Here is a 20,932-nt window from a genome sequence, read left to right on the forward strand (position 1 = left end):
TGTTGACAAATGAGAGGGGTTCTCCTTATGCATAGTTACCATGTAATATTCAAATGGACGAATAAGCACATATTAACACTTCCCTAAGTATCATTGTTCATATGTGGTTCAATTGCACTTGACTCTATTTTAATATCCTTAATGGAGATTTTCCCTTCAATGAATTCTCACACATACAAACGCTATCAGTGTATAAGAAGGAAAAAAACCCCGATGTATATGGAGACAATATATTTGTTATTTATAAGGAATGAGTTTATGAAAGCATATGTTAAGAACGTGAGTGAGAGAATGAGCATAAAATTGCAGCTATGGCAAAATCTATCCCTCAAAGCTAACAAACAATGTGCCAAGTATGGTTGAAGAAGCATGATTAAAAGATTTCTCATTTCCTTCAAAACAATTAAGTTCATTTTGTTTTGTTGTTGCTTCTTTGTGCTCCTCTCTCCTTGCACTATACTCGTGTTCCATAATGTATAGATACACTTTCTCATGGGCTGTAACCAAATATTTCTTTTGTCTTGATATTGATAATGGTGATGTTTAACGTTAGATGCATGCCATGAACAAAAACAAAGCGATGTGAAAAATATGCCGATATGTCATATTGCTTATGAGTACAAATGACACCCAAGTTTTTTTTTTTTTTTTTGTTTTGTGCTCCAGATTACAAAGTTGCTGAAGATAAAATTAAAGGCGACCAAACAGTCCGATTTGACTTTTAGCTTTATTACACTAATGCATATGATTTGCCATGACTGACGATTTTATGCTCCTTGCTCTATAATGTTGGCACGTTTTTTTCTAAGTATTTTCCCTGTTTGTTTACAAAATATAGGTTGAATTTACAGAAAACAAGTATTTACGGTAGTAAGTTCGGCCAGGCCGAATCTTATGTACCCTCCACCATGGATTGCGTTGTAACTTCTACTAAAGACTGTTATCCACAATCGAATTACTTGGGTTGTGGTAATACTTACCGATGGCAAGGTATCTTAAAACTTATTAACATCGTCTTCGAAATTGTAAGATAGTCCATACATGGGGTATATTAGATACAAACAGGCAGATTATATACTTATGTAATTCAGTTATTGATCGGTATATATAGAGAAGTCTACAAATAACTACGAACCGATATGAACTTTGCGCGGTAATTAGAGAGCCGAAATTTATATATGGGGTTTGCCTTATATGGGGGCTATATACAATTATGAACCAATTATGAACTATATACAATTATGAATTTTTGTGAGATCGGTTTATCTGGGGGCTATATGTAGATTAGGTTAGGTTAGGTGGCAGCCCGATATTTCAGGCTCACATTAGACTATTCAGTCCATTGTGATACCACATTGGTGAACTTCTCTCTTATCACTGAGTGCTGCCCGATTCCATGTTAAGCTCAATGACAAGGGACCTCCTTTTTATAGCCGAGTCCGAACGGCGTTCCACATTGCAGTGAAACCACTTAGAGAAGCTTTGAAACCCTCAGAAATGTCACCAGCATTACTGAGGTGGGATAATCCACCGCTGAAAAACTTTTTGGTGTTCGGTCGAAGCAGGAATCGAACCCACGACCTTGTGTATGCAAGGCGGGCATGCTAACCATTGCACCACGGTGGCTTCCGGGGGCTGTATGTAACTATAGACCGATATGGAGCAGGTTTGGAATGGTTGTTAGAGACCATATACTAGCACAATGTAACAAATTTCAACCGAATCGGATGCATTTTGATCACGCTAACTTCCGAACGAAACAAGCTATCGACTTGAAACTTGGCACAAGTAGATGCTATTGATGTAGGTCGGATGGTAATGCAAATGGGCCATATCGGTCCACTTTTACGTATAGCCCCCATATAAACGGACCCCCAAATTTGGCTTGCGAAGCCTCTAAGAGAGGCAAATTTCTTCCGATCCGGCTGAAATTTGGTACATGGTGTTAGTATATGGTCTCTAACAACCATACAAAACTTGGTCCACATCGGTCCATAATTATATCTAGCCCCCATATAAACCGATCCCCCGATTTGGTTTGCGAGGCCTCTAAGAGAGGCAAATTTCTTCCGATCCGTCTGAAATTTGGTACATGGTTTTGGCATATGGTATCTAACAACCATGCAAAAATTGGTTCAAATCGGTCCATAATTATATATAGCCCTCATATAAACCGATCCACCGATTTGGATTACGAGGCCTCTAAGAGCAGCAAATTTCATCCGATCCGGCTGAAATTTGGTACATGGTGTTATTATATGGTCTCTAACAACCATGCAAAAATTGGTCCACATCGGTCGATAATTATATATAGCCCCCATATAAACCGATCACCAGCTTTGACCTCCGGAGCCTCTTGAAAGACCAAAATTCATCTGATTCAGTTGAAATTTGGTACGTGGTGTTAATATATGGCCTCAAACTCGCATGCAAAAATTGGTCGAAATCGGTCCATAATTATATATAGGCCCCATCATTAGCGTAGCTAGACAATTTTTCTAGGGGGGGCTATAGCCCCCCTAGCTAAAAATGTATAGACTGAACTTAAAGGTTCAATTATTTTTTTATTTCATAAAAAAGAATAAAAAAATAGACAGCAAACTAATATATAATAAAGCAACTAAAAGTAGTTCCACACTTTTCCCAGCAAAAAAATTGGGATTTGTTTTAAAGGCACACCTTTAAAAGCACTTCCAAAAATGTCCTCACAAAGAAGTTAATTATATTAACTACACAGGACGTTTTTTACTTCCGTTTTTTTCATATTTTAATACGTAATTTTTGTTTTCTTTTTTCAAATAGTTTAAAAAAAGAGTAAGAATAAATAAAATGGTAAAAATTATTCAAAAATCGATAATTTTTGAAAATATTCAAACAAGCGTTAGAATGCATTAAAAATCATAAAAAATATAAAAATTATTATAAATTATTGTTTCTTGAAGCTCGAGGTCTTTATAAATATAGGACCCAAAGAACCCAAAGAACATTTTCCGGACCCAAAAGAACATTTTCACTTCTTTTTTGGCGACGCTTTTTTGCAGCATTATTAAGATATTAATTTATGAAAGAATAGTTTTAATACCAATTACTATTTTTTAATTAAGATGACTAAACCAGACTAAACAATATAATAAAGGAGCTTTACAGCCTGTTTCTGTAGGTCGAATGAGCTCTGTCGATCGACTAAAATGGAAACAAACAGCTGAATTTATAACCAAAAAACCGCTGTTTCTATGCATTTCAGTCGATCGATTGAACTCGTTCGACATACAGAAACAGGCTGTTAGTTATTCAACTAAACCATAAGTTCAATCACAGCTCTATTTCATAAATATCAGACTTCAAATATTGCCATCGGCAACTGCTACCACAACCCAAGTAATTCGATTGTGCATGAAAGTCTTTAGCGGAACTTTGTGCGGTTGTATATACTTGTTTAATTTTTATAAAAATGTAAAATCGTCAATAGGTTTTCAAATTCTGGGGGGGGCTAAATTTTTTCTGGGGGGGTCTAAGCCCCCTCCCCAGAGGCCTTCCTACGCTTATGGGCCCCATATAAACCGATCCCCAGATTTGAACTCCAGAGCCCCTTGGAAGAGCAAAATTCTTCTCATTCGGTTGAAATTTGGTACGTGGTGTTAATATATGGCCTCAAACTCCCATGCAAAAATTGGTCGAAATCGGTCCATAATTATATATAGCTCCCATATAAACCGATCCCCAGATTTTACCTCCGGTGCCTTTTGGAGAAGCCGATCTGCTTCAAATTTGGTACGTGGTGATCGTATATGATACGTGGTGATCGTATATGATATTTAACAACCATGCCAAAAGTGGTCCATATTAGTCCATAATCATATATAGCCCTATATAAACCGATCCCGAGATTTCGTTTGTGAGCCTCTTGGAGGAGCAAATTTCATCGGAATGAGTTGAAATTTTGTACATTGTGCTAGTATATGGCCGTAAACATCCATGCCTAACTAGGTCCATATCGGTCTATAGTTATATATATCCCTCAGATAAATCGATTTCCAATCACACAAAAATTAGTCCATATCAAGTTCATAATTATATATAGCCCCCATATAAGCGACCCCCATATTTCAATTCTGGCTCTCTACGTACCGTGCAAAAAGTCCATATCGATTCGTAATTATTTGTAGACTTAACTATACATAACTTTTTTTGTCCACGTATGGACTAACTCACAATTTAGAAAACGATGTTAAGAAGTTTTAAGATACCACAACCCAAGTATTTCGATTGTGGATGACAGTCTTTCGTAGAAGTTTCTACGCAATCCATGGTGGAGGGTACATAAGATTCGGCCTGGCCGAACTTACGGCCGTATATACTTGTTTTTATTTAATGTGGTATCACAATGGATTGAAGAAGAAAAAAATTGTTTTTATTTTTTTCGAATTAATGAATGATCCCTCCTAGTATTGGGTGTATAAATTCCCTTGAATTGTATTGGGTTTTTTTTTCTACTTATGTCAAAATTTTATTTCTATAGAAAATGAAAACGTACCCCGAAAGTACCGAAAGTGGTGCAAAATTGGCTCAGAAGCAATGAATTTGGATACAAATTTTTCCTTAAGAGAATATGTTTTCCAGTGTATACTAATGGTGCATGTAACCAAATATTAATCACAGACCCCATAAAGAAAATATATTCTTGATCGCGGTCAAATTTTTGGTCGATCTAGCAGTCACGCTAACTTCCGTATGAAATAAATGATCGTCTAGCAACATGGCTCAAGTGGTTGGTATCGATGTTGGTAGGATGGAATTTGCCAAACCCAAAAAACCCGGCTGATAACGGACCACTTTTCGGTATATACCTAATATAAATCGATTTGCAGAATTGACTTCTTGAGCTTTTTAAGGTCTCATCTTTGATTACATTTGGAGTTAAATTTATATATAAGCCTCTTTAGTTCTTGATCAGTTTATATTGAGGAAATTTCAACCGGATCGTATAACCAAAAGTATAATTTGAGTATCGGTTTATATGAGGGCAATATGTAATTATTGACCCATATTAACCAATTTATGCACGAAAATTAAAGCTAGGTATCGGTTAAAAAGGGGCACATATATATTTAAGGGCCGATATCGACCAATTTTTTTCATAGTTGTTAGAGGACATATACTAACATTGCGCACACGTGCCAGAAAAAAGAAGCAAAATATGACTTCACCTCAAAGAAAGTTTAAAAATTTAACAGATTTCTTATAATGGGTTGCATTTGCCAGTAGGATCAATTGCAACAGTGACAAAATTTGCATTATTCTAGGTTTAGGGAGCGTTTCGAATTTACCAAAACAGATAACAATCATGCAACTGTTGTTTGGAGACAACATCTCAGTGAATAATAATGTCGTTGATTTCCGCTGGACTCTCAAAGCTGCTCGAAAGCCTTGCAAGGATTCAACATTGGATCTCATGATAAAAATGATAGCAAAAGAATTGCAACCATTTTCAATACTTGAAAATGATGAATTTTAAAACTTTGTCAATGGCAAGAATCCACTAGTTTGACTAGATCATCCAAATGAAGGACAATTGCTATAATAATATTAAAGATTTGTTTGAAGATTTATATTATCTGGGAAATGAATCCCAGATAAATAGTATCGACGTTACAAAATGAAAATCACGAAATATGGAAACAAAAATCTGGACGATTTTGTTAAATTTCATTTCGAAAAAAATTATATCCTCTTTTAAATATTTTTTATTCCTATGAAAACTCTGGGATGAAAATATTAAAATAATTTATACATTAATAAAATCAAAACTAAATATGTGCCTTACTGATTTTTCGACAACGTTTTTTAAGTAGGTTTGAATTGTTGAAATTTTTCAATTTTATTTCTTAAGAAGAAGCATAACCACGTATTGAAGTAACAAAATGAAAACCACGAATCATTGAAACAAATCTGCACAAAACAACAAATACAAATTAAACCAAACTCTTTATTGGTTTTTTTTTATAGAAAAAAATAATAATAATTATATTAATTTTAATAAAAATATTTATTTTTTTAGGATTTTCATTACATTATTGTTTTTATTTTATTACTTCTATACTTGGTTCATATTTTATTTGTGATTTGTACTAATAAAATAGAATTGAATAGCTTTCCGAATTTGGTTTTGCAAAATATAGGACCAAGTATCAAAGTAACAAAATGAAAATTACCAAACGTAGGGGGAAAAATTTGCACAAAAATAACAAAAGTAAAAGAAAATTATTAACTATTTTGCTATTTCTTAGATGTGTACAAAAAACGAAAAAAAAAACAAATAAATAAATGAAAAAATTTTTTATTTTAGTTTTAGTTTTTTTTTTCAATGCTTTATTCACTGAAAAAAAAAAAAAAAAAAAAAAACAGTGAACCCACCAGGAAGAAAACTTTTGGTTAATTTTAGAAAGTTTTAAATATTTTTAGAAAATTTTAACTAAACAGAATTACAAACATTGGCATTACGACGATATTACAAAAATAAGTAAATATTTGTAGACAAATTCAAGAAAATTTATTTGACATAATTAATTTTTCCCCTTTTTGAATAACAAAATTAAAATCTTATTTTCATACAATGAAAACGTAGGTGAAAAAAATTGAGAGTAAAAATAACATAAAACAAAACCTAATCAAACAATATTCTACTAAAAAATAATTTAAAGTCTTGTGATATCTTTAAGTCTGGTAGACCTGCTTGTATTTGTTCATACAGACTTCAGATCAGAACATCATGCATACCCATAATATTTACAATATTTATCATTAAAAAAATAAATTGGTTAATTTCATTGCAATATCATTCACTTATTCTTATAGCATCACTTACTTTTTTGTATTAAAAAAATTAATTTTTGTTTTTATTTATTTATCATATGCACGCCTAATTGAAAATTAAAGACTATATATATAATACAAAATATTTTATAATATCAATTGAAATACAAGAATCGTGTTAAAAAATCTCCATATTTCTCTTATATTTTTTCTTATCACAAAAAAAAAATGCTAAAACATTAAAAAAAATATTAAAATTCACTAACAATTAGTTTGCAAAAGCAAGTTAGTGTGATGAGTATGAATCTCTCGGCAAAATTGGATGAGCTCCAAAGAGGCGATCGACACCTGGAGACAACAGTCGCCTTGTGTGAAATACGAACTCAACTGCAAGAACTCACAAAATCCGTGGAAAGTTGTCAAAGTGAAGTGTCCGAGGTAAGTTGTTTTTCTATTATTTTTTTTTAACCAATTAAGTTTATTAAAACGAGAATCGAGAATTAATTTAATTGCATTACAAAGAGAAACAAAGCAGGCAAGGGCTGAATAAATTCCACCATGAATTTAATAATTATTATCTTGGGGTGAAATTTTCAATCACAAAATTAATTGAACCAATTAATTTTTAATTGCAATTGCTTTAATCATGAACAAGATGCTATCAACCACCAATGTCCATAAAACAAAAAAAAAAAAAAAACAAAATAAAATAGAACAAAAGCAAAACAAATTAATTGGTTTGTTATTGATTTTTTGTTCATTAAAAAATTAATTCAATCAATTAATTTTTAATTGAATAGTTTCCAAATCCAATTAAGTGGCCACCCACGTTACTTTTTAAATCAGTAGTAGCTTTTTCTGTGCAATCATCATTTAACACGATATGCTTGGCATGGCCACCACGTTTACCACAGTTGGTAGAATTCCACAAAATGTGGTAGATGTATTACTGTTTGATAGATTGGCAGAATTCTTGATGTTTTTGTAGAGTTTGCAAAATTTTGAAAAATTCTTCTATAGAAATAAAATTTTGGCAAAATTTTCTATAGACAAAATTGACAAAAAATTTCTATAGAAATAAAATTTTGACAACATTTTCTATAGAAATAAAATTTTGACAAAATTTTCAATAAAAATAAAATTTTGACAAAATTTTCTATAGAAATAAAACTTTAACAAAATTGTCTATAGAAGTAAAGTTTTGACAAAATTTTCTATAAAAAATTTAATTGTGACAAAATTTTCTATAAAAATAAACTTTTGTGATCATTTTCTATAGAAATTAAATTTGAAAAAATTTTCTATAGAAACAAAATTTTGACAAAATTTTCAATAGAAATTAAATTTTGACAAAATTTTCTATAGAAATAAAATTTTGACACAATAGTAAAATAGAAGTAAAATTTGACAAAATTTTCTATAGAAAAAAAATTTTGACAAAATTTTCTATAGAAATAAAATTTTGACAAAATAGTAAAATAGAAGTAAATTTTGACAAAATTTTCTATCGAATTAAAATTTTGACAAAATTTTCTATAGAAATAAAATTTTGACAAAATTTTCTATAGAAGTAAAATTTGACAAAATTTTCTTTAGAAATAAAATTTTGACAAAATTTTCAATAGAAGTAAAATTTTGACGAAATTTTCTATAGAAATAAAATGTTGACAAAATTTTCTATAGAAGTAAAATTTGACAAAATTTTCTATAGAAATAAAATTTTGACAAAATTTTCTATAAAAATAAAATTTTGACAAAATTTTCAATAGAAGTAAAATTTTGACAAAATTTTCTATAGAAATAAAATTTTGACAAAATTTTCTATAGAAGTAAAATTTGACAAAATTTGCTATAGAAATAAAATTTTGACAAAATTTGCTATAAAAATAAAATGTTGACAAAATTTTCTATAAAAAAAAATTTTGACAAAATTTTCTATAGGAATAAAATTTGAAGAAAATGTTCTACAGAAATAGAATTTTCTATAAAAATAACATTTTGTGAACATTTTCTATCAAAATAAAAGTTTGTGAACATTTTCTATCAAAATAAAAGTTTGTGAAAATTTTCAATAGAAATAAAATTTTGACAAAATTTTCTATAAAAAATTAAATTTTGACAAAAATATCTTAGAAGTAAAATTTGGTAAAATTTTCTATAGAAATAAAATTTTCTATAGAGATAAAACGGAAACAAGATTTTCTACAGAAATAAAATTTTGAAAAAAATTTTCTATAAAAAAACAAATTTTGACAGAATTTCCTATAGAAACGAAATTTTCTATAAAAATAAAATTTTGTGAACATTTTCTATAGAAATCAAATTTTGACAAAATTTCCTATAGAAACAACATTTTGACAAAATTTTCTATAACAATGAAATTTTGTGAAAATTTTCTAGAGAAATAAAATGGTTTTTTACAAAATTTTCTATAGAAATAAAATTTTGACAAAATTTTCAATAGAAATAAAATGTTGACAACATTTTCTGTAGAAATAAAAATATGACAAAATTTTCTGAAGAAATAAAATTTTGAGAAAGTAAGATAGTTTGTTTGGTAAAATTTTTTCCAAATTTTGGTAGATTATGTTTGGCTCGAGTGGCAACCATGCTGACAACGCCCAAAATGTTTAAGTCGTGTGAAAATTGCAAAATCTGACTACATAGAGACTTTGCACAGTGCTTCAAAAACTTCCAAGCTAATTATCGACCGTTTTTTCGGAAAAACTGGACATGTTGCAATCGTACCACTTGAACAACGCAGAACAATTGTGAGTGGTACACAAAAATTTGTTTGCCAGTTGTCTTCGAATAAATGTGGAAAACCAACCGCAGAAGACGGGTCACTCTTCACCAGTCGCAGAAGACGGGTCACTCTTCAACATTCGTTATATTACAGCCCTGTGATCGTTTTACCCTCTTTAAGTAAATCCTGGTTTATGATTATCTTTTGGTATATATGGCATATGATTTTTTTTACTGTATCCTTGTGTAATTTCACAATGTGTATTAGATCCAAAATTAATTTGCTTCGGATTAAACCCGTCAAAAGCCCGCAGTTTGAATCGTCATAAGTTCGTCCATTTTCGTACCTAATAAAAAAAACTTAATTGGTTTAGTTAATTATGCAAATACCATTAATCAGTTTTTTCCTCCTCCACAACGTTTTTTACTAAAATTTTCTATTTCTCTTTTCTAGGTTAAACGTGACATGGTTGCGATTAAACATGAACTGGACACTGTGCAACAAGTCAAAGAAGAAATCGAAGAACTGCGTGAATACGTTGACAGATTAGAAGAACATACCCACAGAAGGAAGCTAAGACTTTTAGAACAAGTTTGTAGCTTAAATTATTTGCCATTTTGTGTAATTATAATATTTAAGAAAAAATGCAAACAATTTCAATACCAATCATTTTGAAACTCATACCAAATACAGAAATGAAAAAAAAAAACGAAAACGTAATTCAAAAGGAAACAAAAATAACTCCTTCCCAACCCAAAAGAAAAACAAAAAAAAAACAAACAAATGACCGAAAACGACCACACATATTCGAAAACATGCAACAACTAGAACAAATTTACACAGAAAATAAATCAATATTATGCCAAAGCAAAATTTTATAAATTGGAAAATATTAAAACACTATTTATATATCTTGTACATTTAGAAACAATAAATGCGAAAGATTTTGAAAAAAACTGAGGAATAGTCATAATAGCTCACATTCAATTCACATGTACATTTTTTGATAACCAAAAATATATTTTGCATATACAGATACATATATCACTAAAATTCGTCAAATTAAAACCATATTTTTCGTTGATATAAATGACGTTAATATGACGATAAATTTCATCATGGGATGAGAAGACTCTCGTCTAGTACTATGACTGTCCACCGCTTAGATGGCCTTCCTATCCAATTCATGCTATGGGAAGATTAACTCCTCGTTGTCCATTACTACGAGCTTAACTCCTCTAAATCCCCCACTGGGAGCTTAACTCTTCTTAATATACTACAGGGAGCAAAACTCCTCTAAATAAATCACTGAGAGCTTTACTCCTCTCAAATCTTAACGACTCTAATACGACTACCGAGAGCTAAACTCTTCTATCTCAACCACTGGGAGTTTAACTCCTATAAATCACCCACTATTTCTCTTATATGCGTGTAGCTCAACTCCACTCAAGATCTCTTACCAATTCGACCGCCACCAGTGTTGCCAGTATTTTTCTAGATCTTCTCCCTAAATTAGGATGCTTTGGTCCCCAAAAATCCCAAATTTAAATCAAATTCCCTCACAAAAATCCCCAATAAATGTTTGCCAAGTTTTTGCGAAAAAGAATACATACACACAAAAAATTATCACGAAAATTTTTCCAATTAAAATTTTAATTGAGTTTTAAAAAAATATTTAATTGAGTTTTAAAAAATATAAATTAAAAATTTAATTGATTCAACAAATTTTTTAATTGAAACAAAAATCAATCACAAAAATAATAGTATCAATTAATTTTTTAATTGGATCAATTAACTTTTTAATTGACCTTCAATTAATTTTTTAATTGATACTATCATTTCTGTGATTGAAGACATTTCAATTAAAAATTAATTGGATCAATTAATTTCGTGATTGAATCAGAAAAAAATTTTTTGTGTGTAGGCTCTGCGGCAGAATATCGGTAATAATTTAAAATTGAAAAAAAAATATATTCTCATACACACAAAAAAAATTCACGAAAATTTTTCCAATTAAAATTTTAATTGAGTTTTAAAAAATATTCAATTAAAAATTTAATTGATTCAACAAATTTTTTAATTGAAACAAAAATCAATCGCAAAAATAATAGTATCAGTTAATTTTTTAATTGGATCAAATAACTTTTAAATTGACCTTCAATTAATTTTTTAATTGATACTATCATTTCTGTGATTGAAGACTTTCCAATTAAAAATTAATTGGATCAATTAATTTCGTGATTGAATCAGAAAAAAAATTTTTTTTTGTGTGTACCAACTTGTAAGCTGCAATAAGATCAGGAACTTCGAAACAGAACAACAGGAGACCTGTGATTGTATTCCAAATGCTCGAAATCTTAAAACGGGAGTTCGGTCACTAAGTATTTATGGACGAAAATTTATTTCTAATTACTCAAGAAATAAAATTAGGTGGTAGAAAAATATTTCATCTTCAACATTTCTATATTTATGGGTTAGGTTAGGTTAGGTTAAAGTGGCAGCCCGATTAAGATTCAGGCTCACTTAGACTATTCAGTCCATTGTGATACCACATTAACTAAAAGTACCTATTACATATGGGCACTTCTAGTTTTAACCGCTGAACCTTCTTGATTATTTTTCTTTGTTGAACCAACCAGATTGTTCCAAAAACAGTAGCAGACTGCTTAAGTTAACGTTTTCCAGATCCGCCAGTAATCTGAAGCTATATGCTCCTAAAAGTTGCTTGCGCTTTACACAAAATGCAGGACACTCACACAAGAGGTGTTTAATTGATTCTTTTTCCTCCGCATCATGACAGCTCATACAATAGTCATTATACTTCGCGCCAATAGTTTTTGCAAAATCGCCTATCAGGCAGCGACCCGTTATAGCAGATATCAGGAGTGATATCTGACGTCTCGAGAACATTAGCATATCTAGTGTGCGGTTTAAGTTGAAATGGGGCCATATTTGCTTGGTGTCGTTACAACCCTTGCAATTCTCCCATCGAACATTTGCCATCATAACAGCCTTCTCACGCAGCATGAGCTTGCAGGTAGCTAGGGGCATACCAACAAATTCTAGTTCCCCTGGAATATGTAAGGTAGTCCCTAGCCTTGCCAACTCATCCGCTTCGCAGTTCCCCGGTATGTTCCTATGGCCAGGCACCCATATTAGGTGAATATTGTACTGCTCAGCCATCTCATTGAGAGATTTGCGGCAGTCGATGGCCGTTTTCGAGTTGAGGAACACAGAGTCCAAGGATTTTATTGCAGGTTGACTGTCTGAGTATATATTAATGCCCACATTTTTTGGAACATTACTTCTCAGCCAATTCGCCACCTCTCTTATTGCTAATATTTCAGCCTGAAAAACACTACAGTGATTAGGTAATCTTTTCGCTATTCGAAGTTCCAGATCATTAGAATATACTCCGAACCCCACTTGTCCATCCAATTTGGAGCCATCAGTGTAGAAATCTATATATTCTTTATTCCCCGGGGTCTGTGTGCACCACGCCTCACTGTTGGGGATTAGAGTCTCAAACTTTTTGTCGAAAAGTGGACTCGCCAAAGTGTAATCCACTACGTTAGGCACATCTGGCATTGTTTTGAGGACAGAACTGTGACCGTAACCTTTTTCCGACCACAGCGATAGTTCGCGCAACCGCACAGCCGTTGTTGCAGCTGACTGTTTGGCCAAAATGTCTAAAGGCAATAGATGCAGCACGACATTAAGGGAATTTGTTCCTGTCTTGCTGAATGCGCCTGAAATACACAAACACGCCATACGCTGAACTTTATCTAAACAAGTCGGTTTCTGAAGTGCCGGCCACCAGACTACAACACCATATAGCATTATAGGTCTAACCACTGCCGTGTATAGCCAATGCACAATTTTTGGTTTCAGTCCCCACTTTTTTCCTATTGCCTTTTTGCACGAGTACAAAGCTACAGTTGCCTTTCTCGCCCTTTCTTCAATATTAAGCTTAAAGTTCAGCTTCCTGTCCAAAATAACGCCAAGGTATTTTGCACATTCACCAAAGGGAATTTCAATACCCCCTAAGGAAATAGGCCTAACCGTGGGAGTTTTGCGATCGTTGCAGTACATGACTAATTCTGTCTTTGCAGGATTTACCCCAAGACCATTGTCTTTCGCCCATTTCTCAGTCATCCGGAGGGCCCTCTGAATAATATCTCTGATTGTGGATGGGAATTTTCCCCTGACTGCCAGAGCCACATCATCTGCGTATGCCACCACTTTTATCCTTTCTTTTTCTAGAGTAACCAGAAGGCTATTTATAGCAACATTCCAAAGAAGAGGTGATAGGACTCCTCCTTGGGGAGTGCCTCTGTTCACATACCTTTGTATGTTTGCTTGTCCTAGTGTGGCTGAAATACGTCTCTTCATTAGCAGTTCGTCTAACAGCCTGAGTATACATGGATCAACATTCAGAGTTGTCAGTCCATTTAATATCGAGCTCGGATGGACATTATTGAACGCCCCTTCGATGTCTAGAAACGCCACGATTGTGTATTCTTTGACAGATAGTGAGCTTTCAATAAAGCTGACTAGTTCATGTAGTGCGGTCTCAGTAGACCTGCCCTTCGAGTATGCATGCTGTCGTTTCGAGAACAAACTTGAATCGATGCTAGTTCTAAGATAAATATCTATCATCCTCTCCAGAGTCTTAAGTAGGAATGAGGATAAGCTGATTGGTCGGAAATCCTTCGCCCTCGAGTGAGAGGCTTTTCCCGCTTTAGGTATGAAAACGACTTTTGTTTCCCTCCACTTTCCTGGGATATATGATAAGTTGATACATCCTTTATATATCACCGACAACCAGGGGATAATTTTGTCAGTTACAGCTTGTAACTCCGCCGGAGTAATTCCATCAGGTCCAGGGGATTTGAATGGTCCAAAGCTATTTAGCGCCCATCTTATTCTAGTTTCCGATACAATTTCCTCGACAGGAAACGACCGCTGAGCAACTGTGGCACCGCCAGTACATGGTTCAACCGTCTGATTTCCAGGAAAATGTGTGTCCAATAGTACCTCCAGCGTCTCCTTACTGGACGTTGTCCAATTGCCCTCCGATGTTTTAATGAAACCTGGAGCGGAGTTGGTGGATGCTAGAACCTTCCGTAGTCTGGAAGCCTCGGACGTATTCTCAATACTGCTGCAGTAAGCATTCCAAGAGTTATGCTGAGCCTTTCTCAGTTCTCGCTTGTATCCTCTCAGATTCTTCTTGTAAGCGTCCCAGTCCTCAGGGGCTCTGGTGGACTTTGCCTTGTTAAAGAGCTTCCTGCAGGATTTCCTCATATTACTTAATTCCGTAGACCACCATGGTGGTCGATGTTTCCCCCTTGGCTTTCCTCTAGGGCATGCAGCTTTCAGTGAGATGTTGAAGGCCTTAGTAATCCGCTCCACTGCGTGTTCGATATCTTGCACATTTCTCATATTTGTCTCTGTTATTTCCGGTATCATCATATTGAACGATTCCCTATACCTATTCCAGTCAGCTTTCCTAACATTTGGCGGAAATATGATCTTGGTGATATGAACATCAAATTTGAAACTGATGTAGCGATGATCTGAGAAGCTGTGTTCACTTAAAACCTGCCACTCAGATATCATTTCATTTAGTTCTTGCGAGGCCCAGGTGATGTCCAAAACCTCTTGCCTGTTTTTAGTGACAAAGGTTGGGACATCTCCCTTGTTGCAAACTACCAGATTAGTACGCAAAATAAACTCTATTAGCGACTCTCCCCTTGCATTAGTATCACTACTTCCCCATATACTATGATGTGCATTCGCATCGCATCCCATAATGAGTTTCGCCTTTGTTTTCAGTGACTCCTCCACTAAGGTCTTAACGGCATATGGAGGCATCTCCCTGTCATGTCCCATGTAGACCGAAGATACCCAATATTTGCATTTGGCTATTTCTAAACTTGCAACGACAGTGTCTGTATTGCACATTGAGGGAAGCAGAAACAAATTGAGCTCGTTTTTAGCAATTATACAGGCTCGATTTACATCATTACCAGTATACTGCAATAGTTTGAACCCCGGAGTACTTAATTCACATATTTTGTTTTTGTAAACATATGGTTCTTGAATAAGAACTATATCTATGTCCCCTTTCATCAGGAGAACTTTTAAGGCAGCACATGCAGCCTTACAATGATGAAGATTTATCTGGAGGATCCGTAGGACCATCGAGATTTTCAACAACCGTCACATCAGCCGCTTCGATCGAGTCATCAAGAATGTCCTCTTCAGAGATATCGGTGACTCTCGCAATAACCATAGGTTCGACTTTGGTGAGTTCTGAGGCAATAGAAGCCTCCTCACGCATACGGTATCTATCCATGTCTTCAACTTTGGTATCTCCCTCGACTTCGCAAGAGGATCCGCTTACTTCTGATTCAGACAGAGGCTTGTCCATTTCTGAATCCTTTAGCTGATCGTTTTTATACACCTTCATTTGGATATAATGAAAGCCATAACATACACGGCCCTGGGACTTTGCCAGATGTGGCAAAGACTGAGTGTTCAATATAAACACTGCATGCCGTCTTGGTCCATCCACTTCATCCAAACAGCCAACCTTCCAATCAGCTGTTGGAAGATCTGGATTGCATCGTTTCAGTCTATTTAAAATAGATTCAGGGTCAGAAGGGTTTGCAGGTATCCAGGCATGTGCTCTAGGTCTAGCCGGTATGTCTTTCTTCTCGACTAACTCTAGAGCAGCTCCTTCCCAAACTTCACCAATTAGTATCAGAGCAGCTTTAAAACATTCTATAGACCTCTGGTCCTCAAATGCGACTAGCTTAAATCGTCCTTGATACCAACCAGTCTCTTGGTGTCGAGGATCTGGGCCGGGAAACTTTTCCAGTACCTGTGAGTAGACGACAGATAGAGCATTCTCAATTTCCCCCCATTTTTGCTTTGGAACCATACCGTCCAATGCTCCTTTATTAATGATAGCCATCACAAGGCTATCTTTAGCAACTGAGGCAAACGATCTTTGATCCCTTTTGGAGGATGGCAGCTCATCCGGCGATCGTTCCCTTTTTCCAGTCTCAAGAATTCCTTGAGCCCATTTTAAGGAATCGCTTTGTTTAGCCGACAACGTGCTTGGGTCGACTGATCCTAACTTCTTTAGGATAAACAAAGCATTTCTGCGTTCCTTGAATCTCTTTCGTGAGGGATTACCTCCTTTTGATGTCGTTACCTTAGAAAAAGTTCGACTTGTCAGTGTGTCGCCACCTGTCGACCCGTCTACAGGTCGACTAATTGGGCCTAACTCTTGGTCATTGCCCAGATTTATAACTCCAGTCGATACCCGTCCACTGGGCCCTGAAGTTAGCAACCCAGTGGATGACTTGGAATTTCGCTGCATGGTGGCTTAATATCCCACCACACTTGAAATTCGTAGTAGGTACCTATTACTATGAGTTTATCCGCTATTGAAAAAACACGTCCGTTCCGTTCGACGGTTGAATAGGAATTATATTTATGGGATAAATTGTCCAAATCAGTGATGAACACTGATGAGAGAGCAACATTTAGGCATGAGCCCTCACGAAATGATTTCACAATTGTAGAAAAATTGAGTAAAATTATAAATTAGCGCTAGGAACCCCAAAATAAAACCCTGTATCCGATTCTAGTCCCAATGCTTCATTTGCACCCTTTTGTATCTTGTCTTGAAAATCATTATTGCAAACCTGAGTTATTGTACGGTGACGGATTTCGAAAAATCTCCCCACAAAAATCTCCCAAATTTATGGAAATTCTCCAACAAATCCCCAAGTCCCCAACTAAAAATTTTCGCCCCCATCCACGAAAAAATGTCCCCAATACTGGCAACACTGCCCGTCACACATCAACTGACCTTACTAATCGAAGACGCTTTCCTTTTATAGGCGGCAGCTACATTACACATACTCACGCACACTCACATAATGGTCATCAACTATCAATCAACTGACCACAGAAACTGTGTGTATGTACTATCCCCGATAGATGGCGTTCCCATGTGCTCGCATTATGAATTGCATATCCATGCACAATAAAACGAGGTCTTGCCGACTTTTACTGTCACAATATAATATAACGAAAATATTCGTTATGGTTACGATTTTTTTTCGTCCACTGATGGTAGATGATAATGTATGATCTAAAGTTTTCAGTTTTTTTTCGATTACTTGCTTCAATTGTTAACAATAAAGTGGAGAATCAATCGTTTGATCATGCGCTGGTAGAAAAACTTTCATAATATAAAAAATTTCATATTAGAATTGAGCAAAAAAAAAAAACAATTGCAAAAATATAATGAAACGTTAATGTTATGAATTTTCTATAAACTAAGAAATATTTCTTTCTATTAATGAACATTTTCATGAACATGATCTCAATTCGTTGTCATGTGAAAAAGTTACATTGACTCAATTTTAATGTGTGTTGGATCAACTCATAGTGGATGATGTCTTTCTAAGCCCACCAAACACAGCATAATCTTTCTAGGCGTCCATCTTTGTTTTGTAACCACATTATTGTCATATTTGGTCAAGGTTAGGTTAGGTTAAAGTGGCAGCCCGATTAAGATTTAGGCTCACTAAGACTATTCAGTCCATTGTGATACCACCATATTTGGTCAAATTTTCGTTAAAAAATATTTTTCCCAAAATGTTCCAAAACATGAATGGGGGGTAAAATTTTATATCACCACCTTCACCTCAGTAATTATAGATTAAATAAAGTTTAAATGTCACCTTTCCAAAATACCAAATAAGGTTAGGTTAGGTACAGTGACAGCCCGATATTTCAGGCTCACTTAGACTATTCAGTCCATTGTGATACCACAGTGGTGAAATCAGGGATAATAAATGATGTTGACGAAAAAATACTACAAATGTACTTTTCGAAGTCAAAAGATGCTAAAATTATATAATATGAAATTTAAAGACTATAGTAAAAGTATACCAGTAATTAAATCTAGACCGATTTGAACATTTTTGTTTTAGATTTTCTAAAAATAATCTTATTTTGCAAATTTTTATTCTATAGAAAATTTTGTCAAAATTTTATTTCTATAGAAAATTTTGTCAAAATTTTATTTCTATAGAAAATTTTGTCAAAATTTTATTTCTATAGAAAATTTTGTCAAAATTTTATTTCTATAGAAAACTTTGTAAAAATTTTATTTCTATAGAAAATTTTGTCAAAATTTTATTTCTATAGAAAATTTTGTCAAAATTTTATTTCTATAGAAAATTTTGTCAAAATTTTTTTCTATAGAAAAGTTTGTCAAAATTTTATTTCTATAGAAAATTTTGTCAAAATTTTTATTTCTATTGTAAATTTTGTCAAAATGTTATCTAAGAGGTTGGCTGATAAGTCCCCGGTCTAACAAAGAAAAACACATCTTTTTTTTTTGTCTTAATTCGTTTCTATTATTCAACATAGTTCCCTTCAAGAGCGCTACAACGATTATAACGACCTTCAAATTTTTTTATACCATTTTGGTAGTACTCCTTCGGTTTTGCCTCAAAATAGCCCTTAGTTTCGGCGATCACCTCTTCATTGCAGCCAAATTTGTTCCCTGCGAGCATCCTTTTGAGGTCTGAGAACAAGAGAAAGTCGCTGGGGGCCAGATCTGGAGAATACGATGGGTGGGGAAGCAATTCGAAGCCCAATTCATGAATTTTTGCCATCGTTCTCAATGACTTGTGGCACGGTGCGTTGTCTTGGTGGAACAACACATTTTTCTTCTTCATATGGGGCCGTTTTGCCGCGATTTCGACCTTCAAACGCTCCAATAACGCCATATAATAGTCACTGTTGTTGGTTGTTCCCTTCTCAAGATAATCGATAAAAATTATTCCATGCGCATCCCAAAAAACAGAGGCCATTACTTTGCCAGCGGACTTTTGAGTCTTTCCACGCTTCGGAGACGGTTCACCGGTCGCTGTCCACTCAGCCGACTGTCGACTGGACTCATTGTCACATATCGACGGAAAAACTCGGGTGTATTACAGCTGCAAACACCACTTAGAATCATCAACACGTTGTTGTTTTTGGTCAAATGTGAGCTCGCGCGGTACCCACTTTGCACAGAGCTTCCGCATATCCAAATATTGATGAATGATATGACCAACACATTCCTTTGATATCTTTAAGGCCTCTGCTATCTCGATCAACTTCATTTTACGGTCATTCAAAATCATTTTGTGGATTCTTTTATGTTTTCCTCGGTAACCACCTCTTTCGGGCGTCCACTGCGTTCACCGTCCTCCGTGCTCATTTCACCACGCTTGAATTTTGCATACCAATCAATTATTGTTGATTTCCCTGTTGCAGAGTCCGGAAACTCATTATCAAGCCAAGTTTTTGCTTCCACCGTATTTTTGCCCTTCAGAAAACAGTATTTTATCAAAACACGAAATTCCTTTTTTCCATTTTTTTCACAATAACAAAAGTTGCTTCACAAAAGACGCTCTATCTCACAAACTAATTGACAGACGTCAAATTTTGACACGAATCATTTGAAGGCTGGTACTATATGAAAATAATATGCATTTAATACTAGCGACGCCATCTATGTGTCAGACCGAGGACTTATCAGGCAACCTGTTATATTGTTCATTTTGTCAAAGTTTTATTTTCATAGAAAATTTTGTTTATTTCAATAGAAAATTTATGAAGAAGTATGTTACCTCTTTGCAATATCTACCAAAATCAAGAATTTTACCAATCTACAAAACAGTAAAAATTTACCATATTTGTAGAATTCTACCAACTGTGGCAAACGGCTCAGGGGCCGGCTCTAAGCATTACCCCATGCGTATATTTCGTCTCCTTCTGGGCGTTTCAAAAATATACACTATCTTATGTTATAATACTCTGTTCCTCAGTGTGGCGAAAAAAATCACATTTCACATTTCCGGACGAATGTGGTATGGACAATATTCCTCTCACAAATGTTGAGATCCTGTAATAAAAACTAGAATATCCTCATTTTGGAATATGATTATTTCTTCCGCTATTTATAATTTTTAGAGTTGAGTTGATATCTGAGAAACACTCACATTTAGGGCAGAATAACTCTATATAGAGTAAATGTGTTGAAAAAGTACCAAATAGCTCACGGTCGTGCCACGGTGCTTTTGGCTGTCGAATTGTATTAAAAAAAAGTACAAAAGTATCAACTTTATCAACCCTGAGTGAAGTACCAAATAAGCATTTTCGCATTTCCGCAATAGGTCGGCCAACTTCAAATTCCATTCAAGGTGTATTTTTAGAATATTTCACACAGCAAAAATTTTTGAATAATTCAATTAAAATTGGCATAATATGATTTACAACAGACAGCTTGTTTTC

General features: G+C 34.2%; 1 protein-coding gene across 1 annotated transcript in view; it reads left to right on the forward strand.

The window, feature by feature from the left end:
- Glut1 (Glucose transporter 1) overlaps positions 1-20,932 on the forward strand; it is a 235,356-nt gene that overhangs the window by 129,296 nt on the left and 85,128 nt on the right. Inside the window, exons 7-8 of the mRNA XM_075306958.1 lie at positions 7,086-7,251; positions 10,013-10,150. Of these exons, the coding sequence (XP_075163073.1) occupies positions 7,086-7,251; positions 10,013-10,150 (304 nt within the window). The remainder of the gene's footprint in view (positions 1-7,085; positions 7,252-10,012; positions 10,151-20,932) is intronic.

This window comes from Haematobia irritans, chromosome 4 (assembly GCF_050003625.1).
Source record: "Haematobia irritans isolate KBUSLIRL chromosome 4, ASM5000362v1, whole genome shotgun sequence".
NCBI lineage: Eukaryota > Metazoa > Arthropoda > Insecta > Diptera > Muscidae > Haematobia > Haematobia irritans.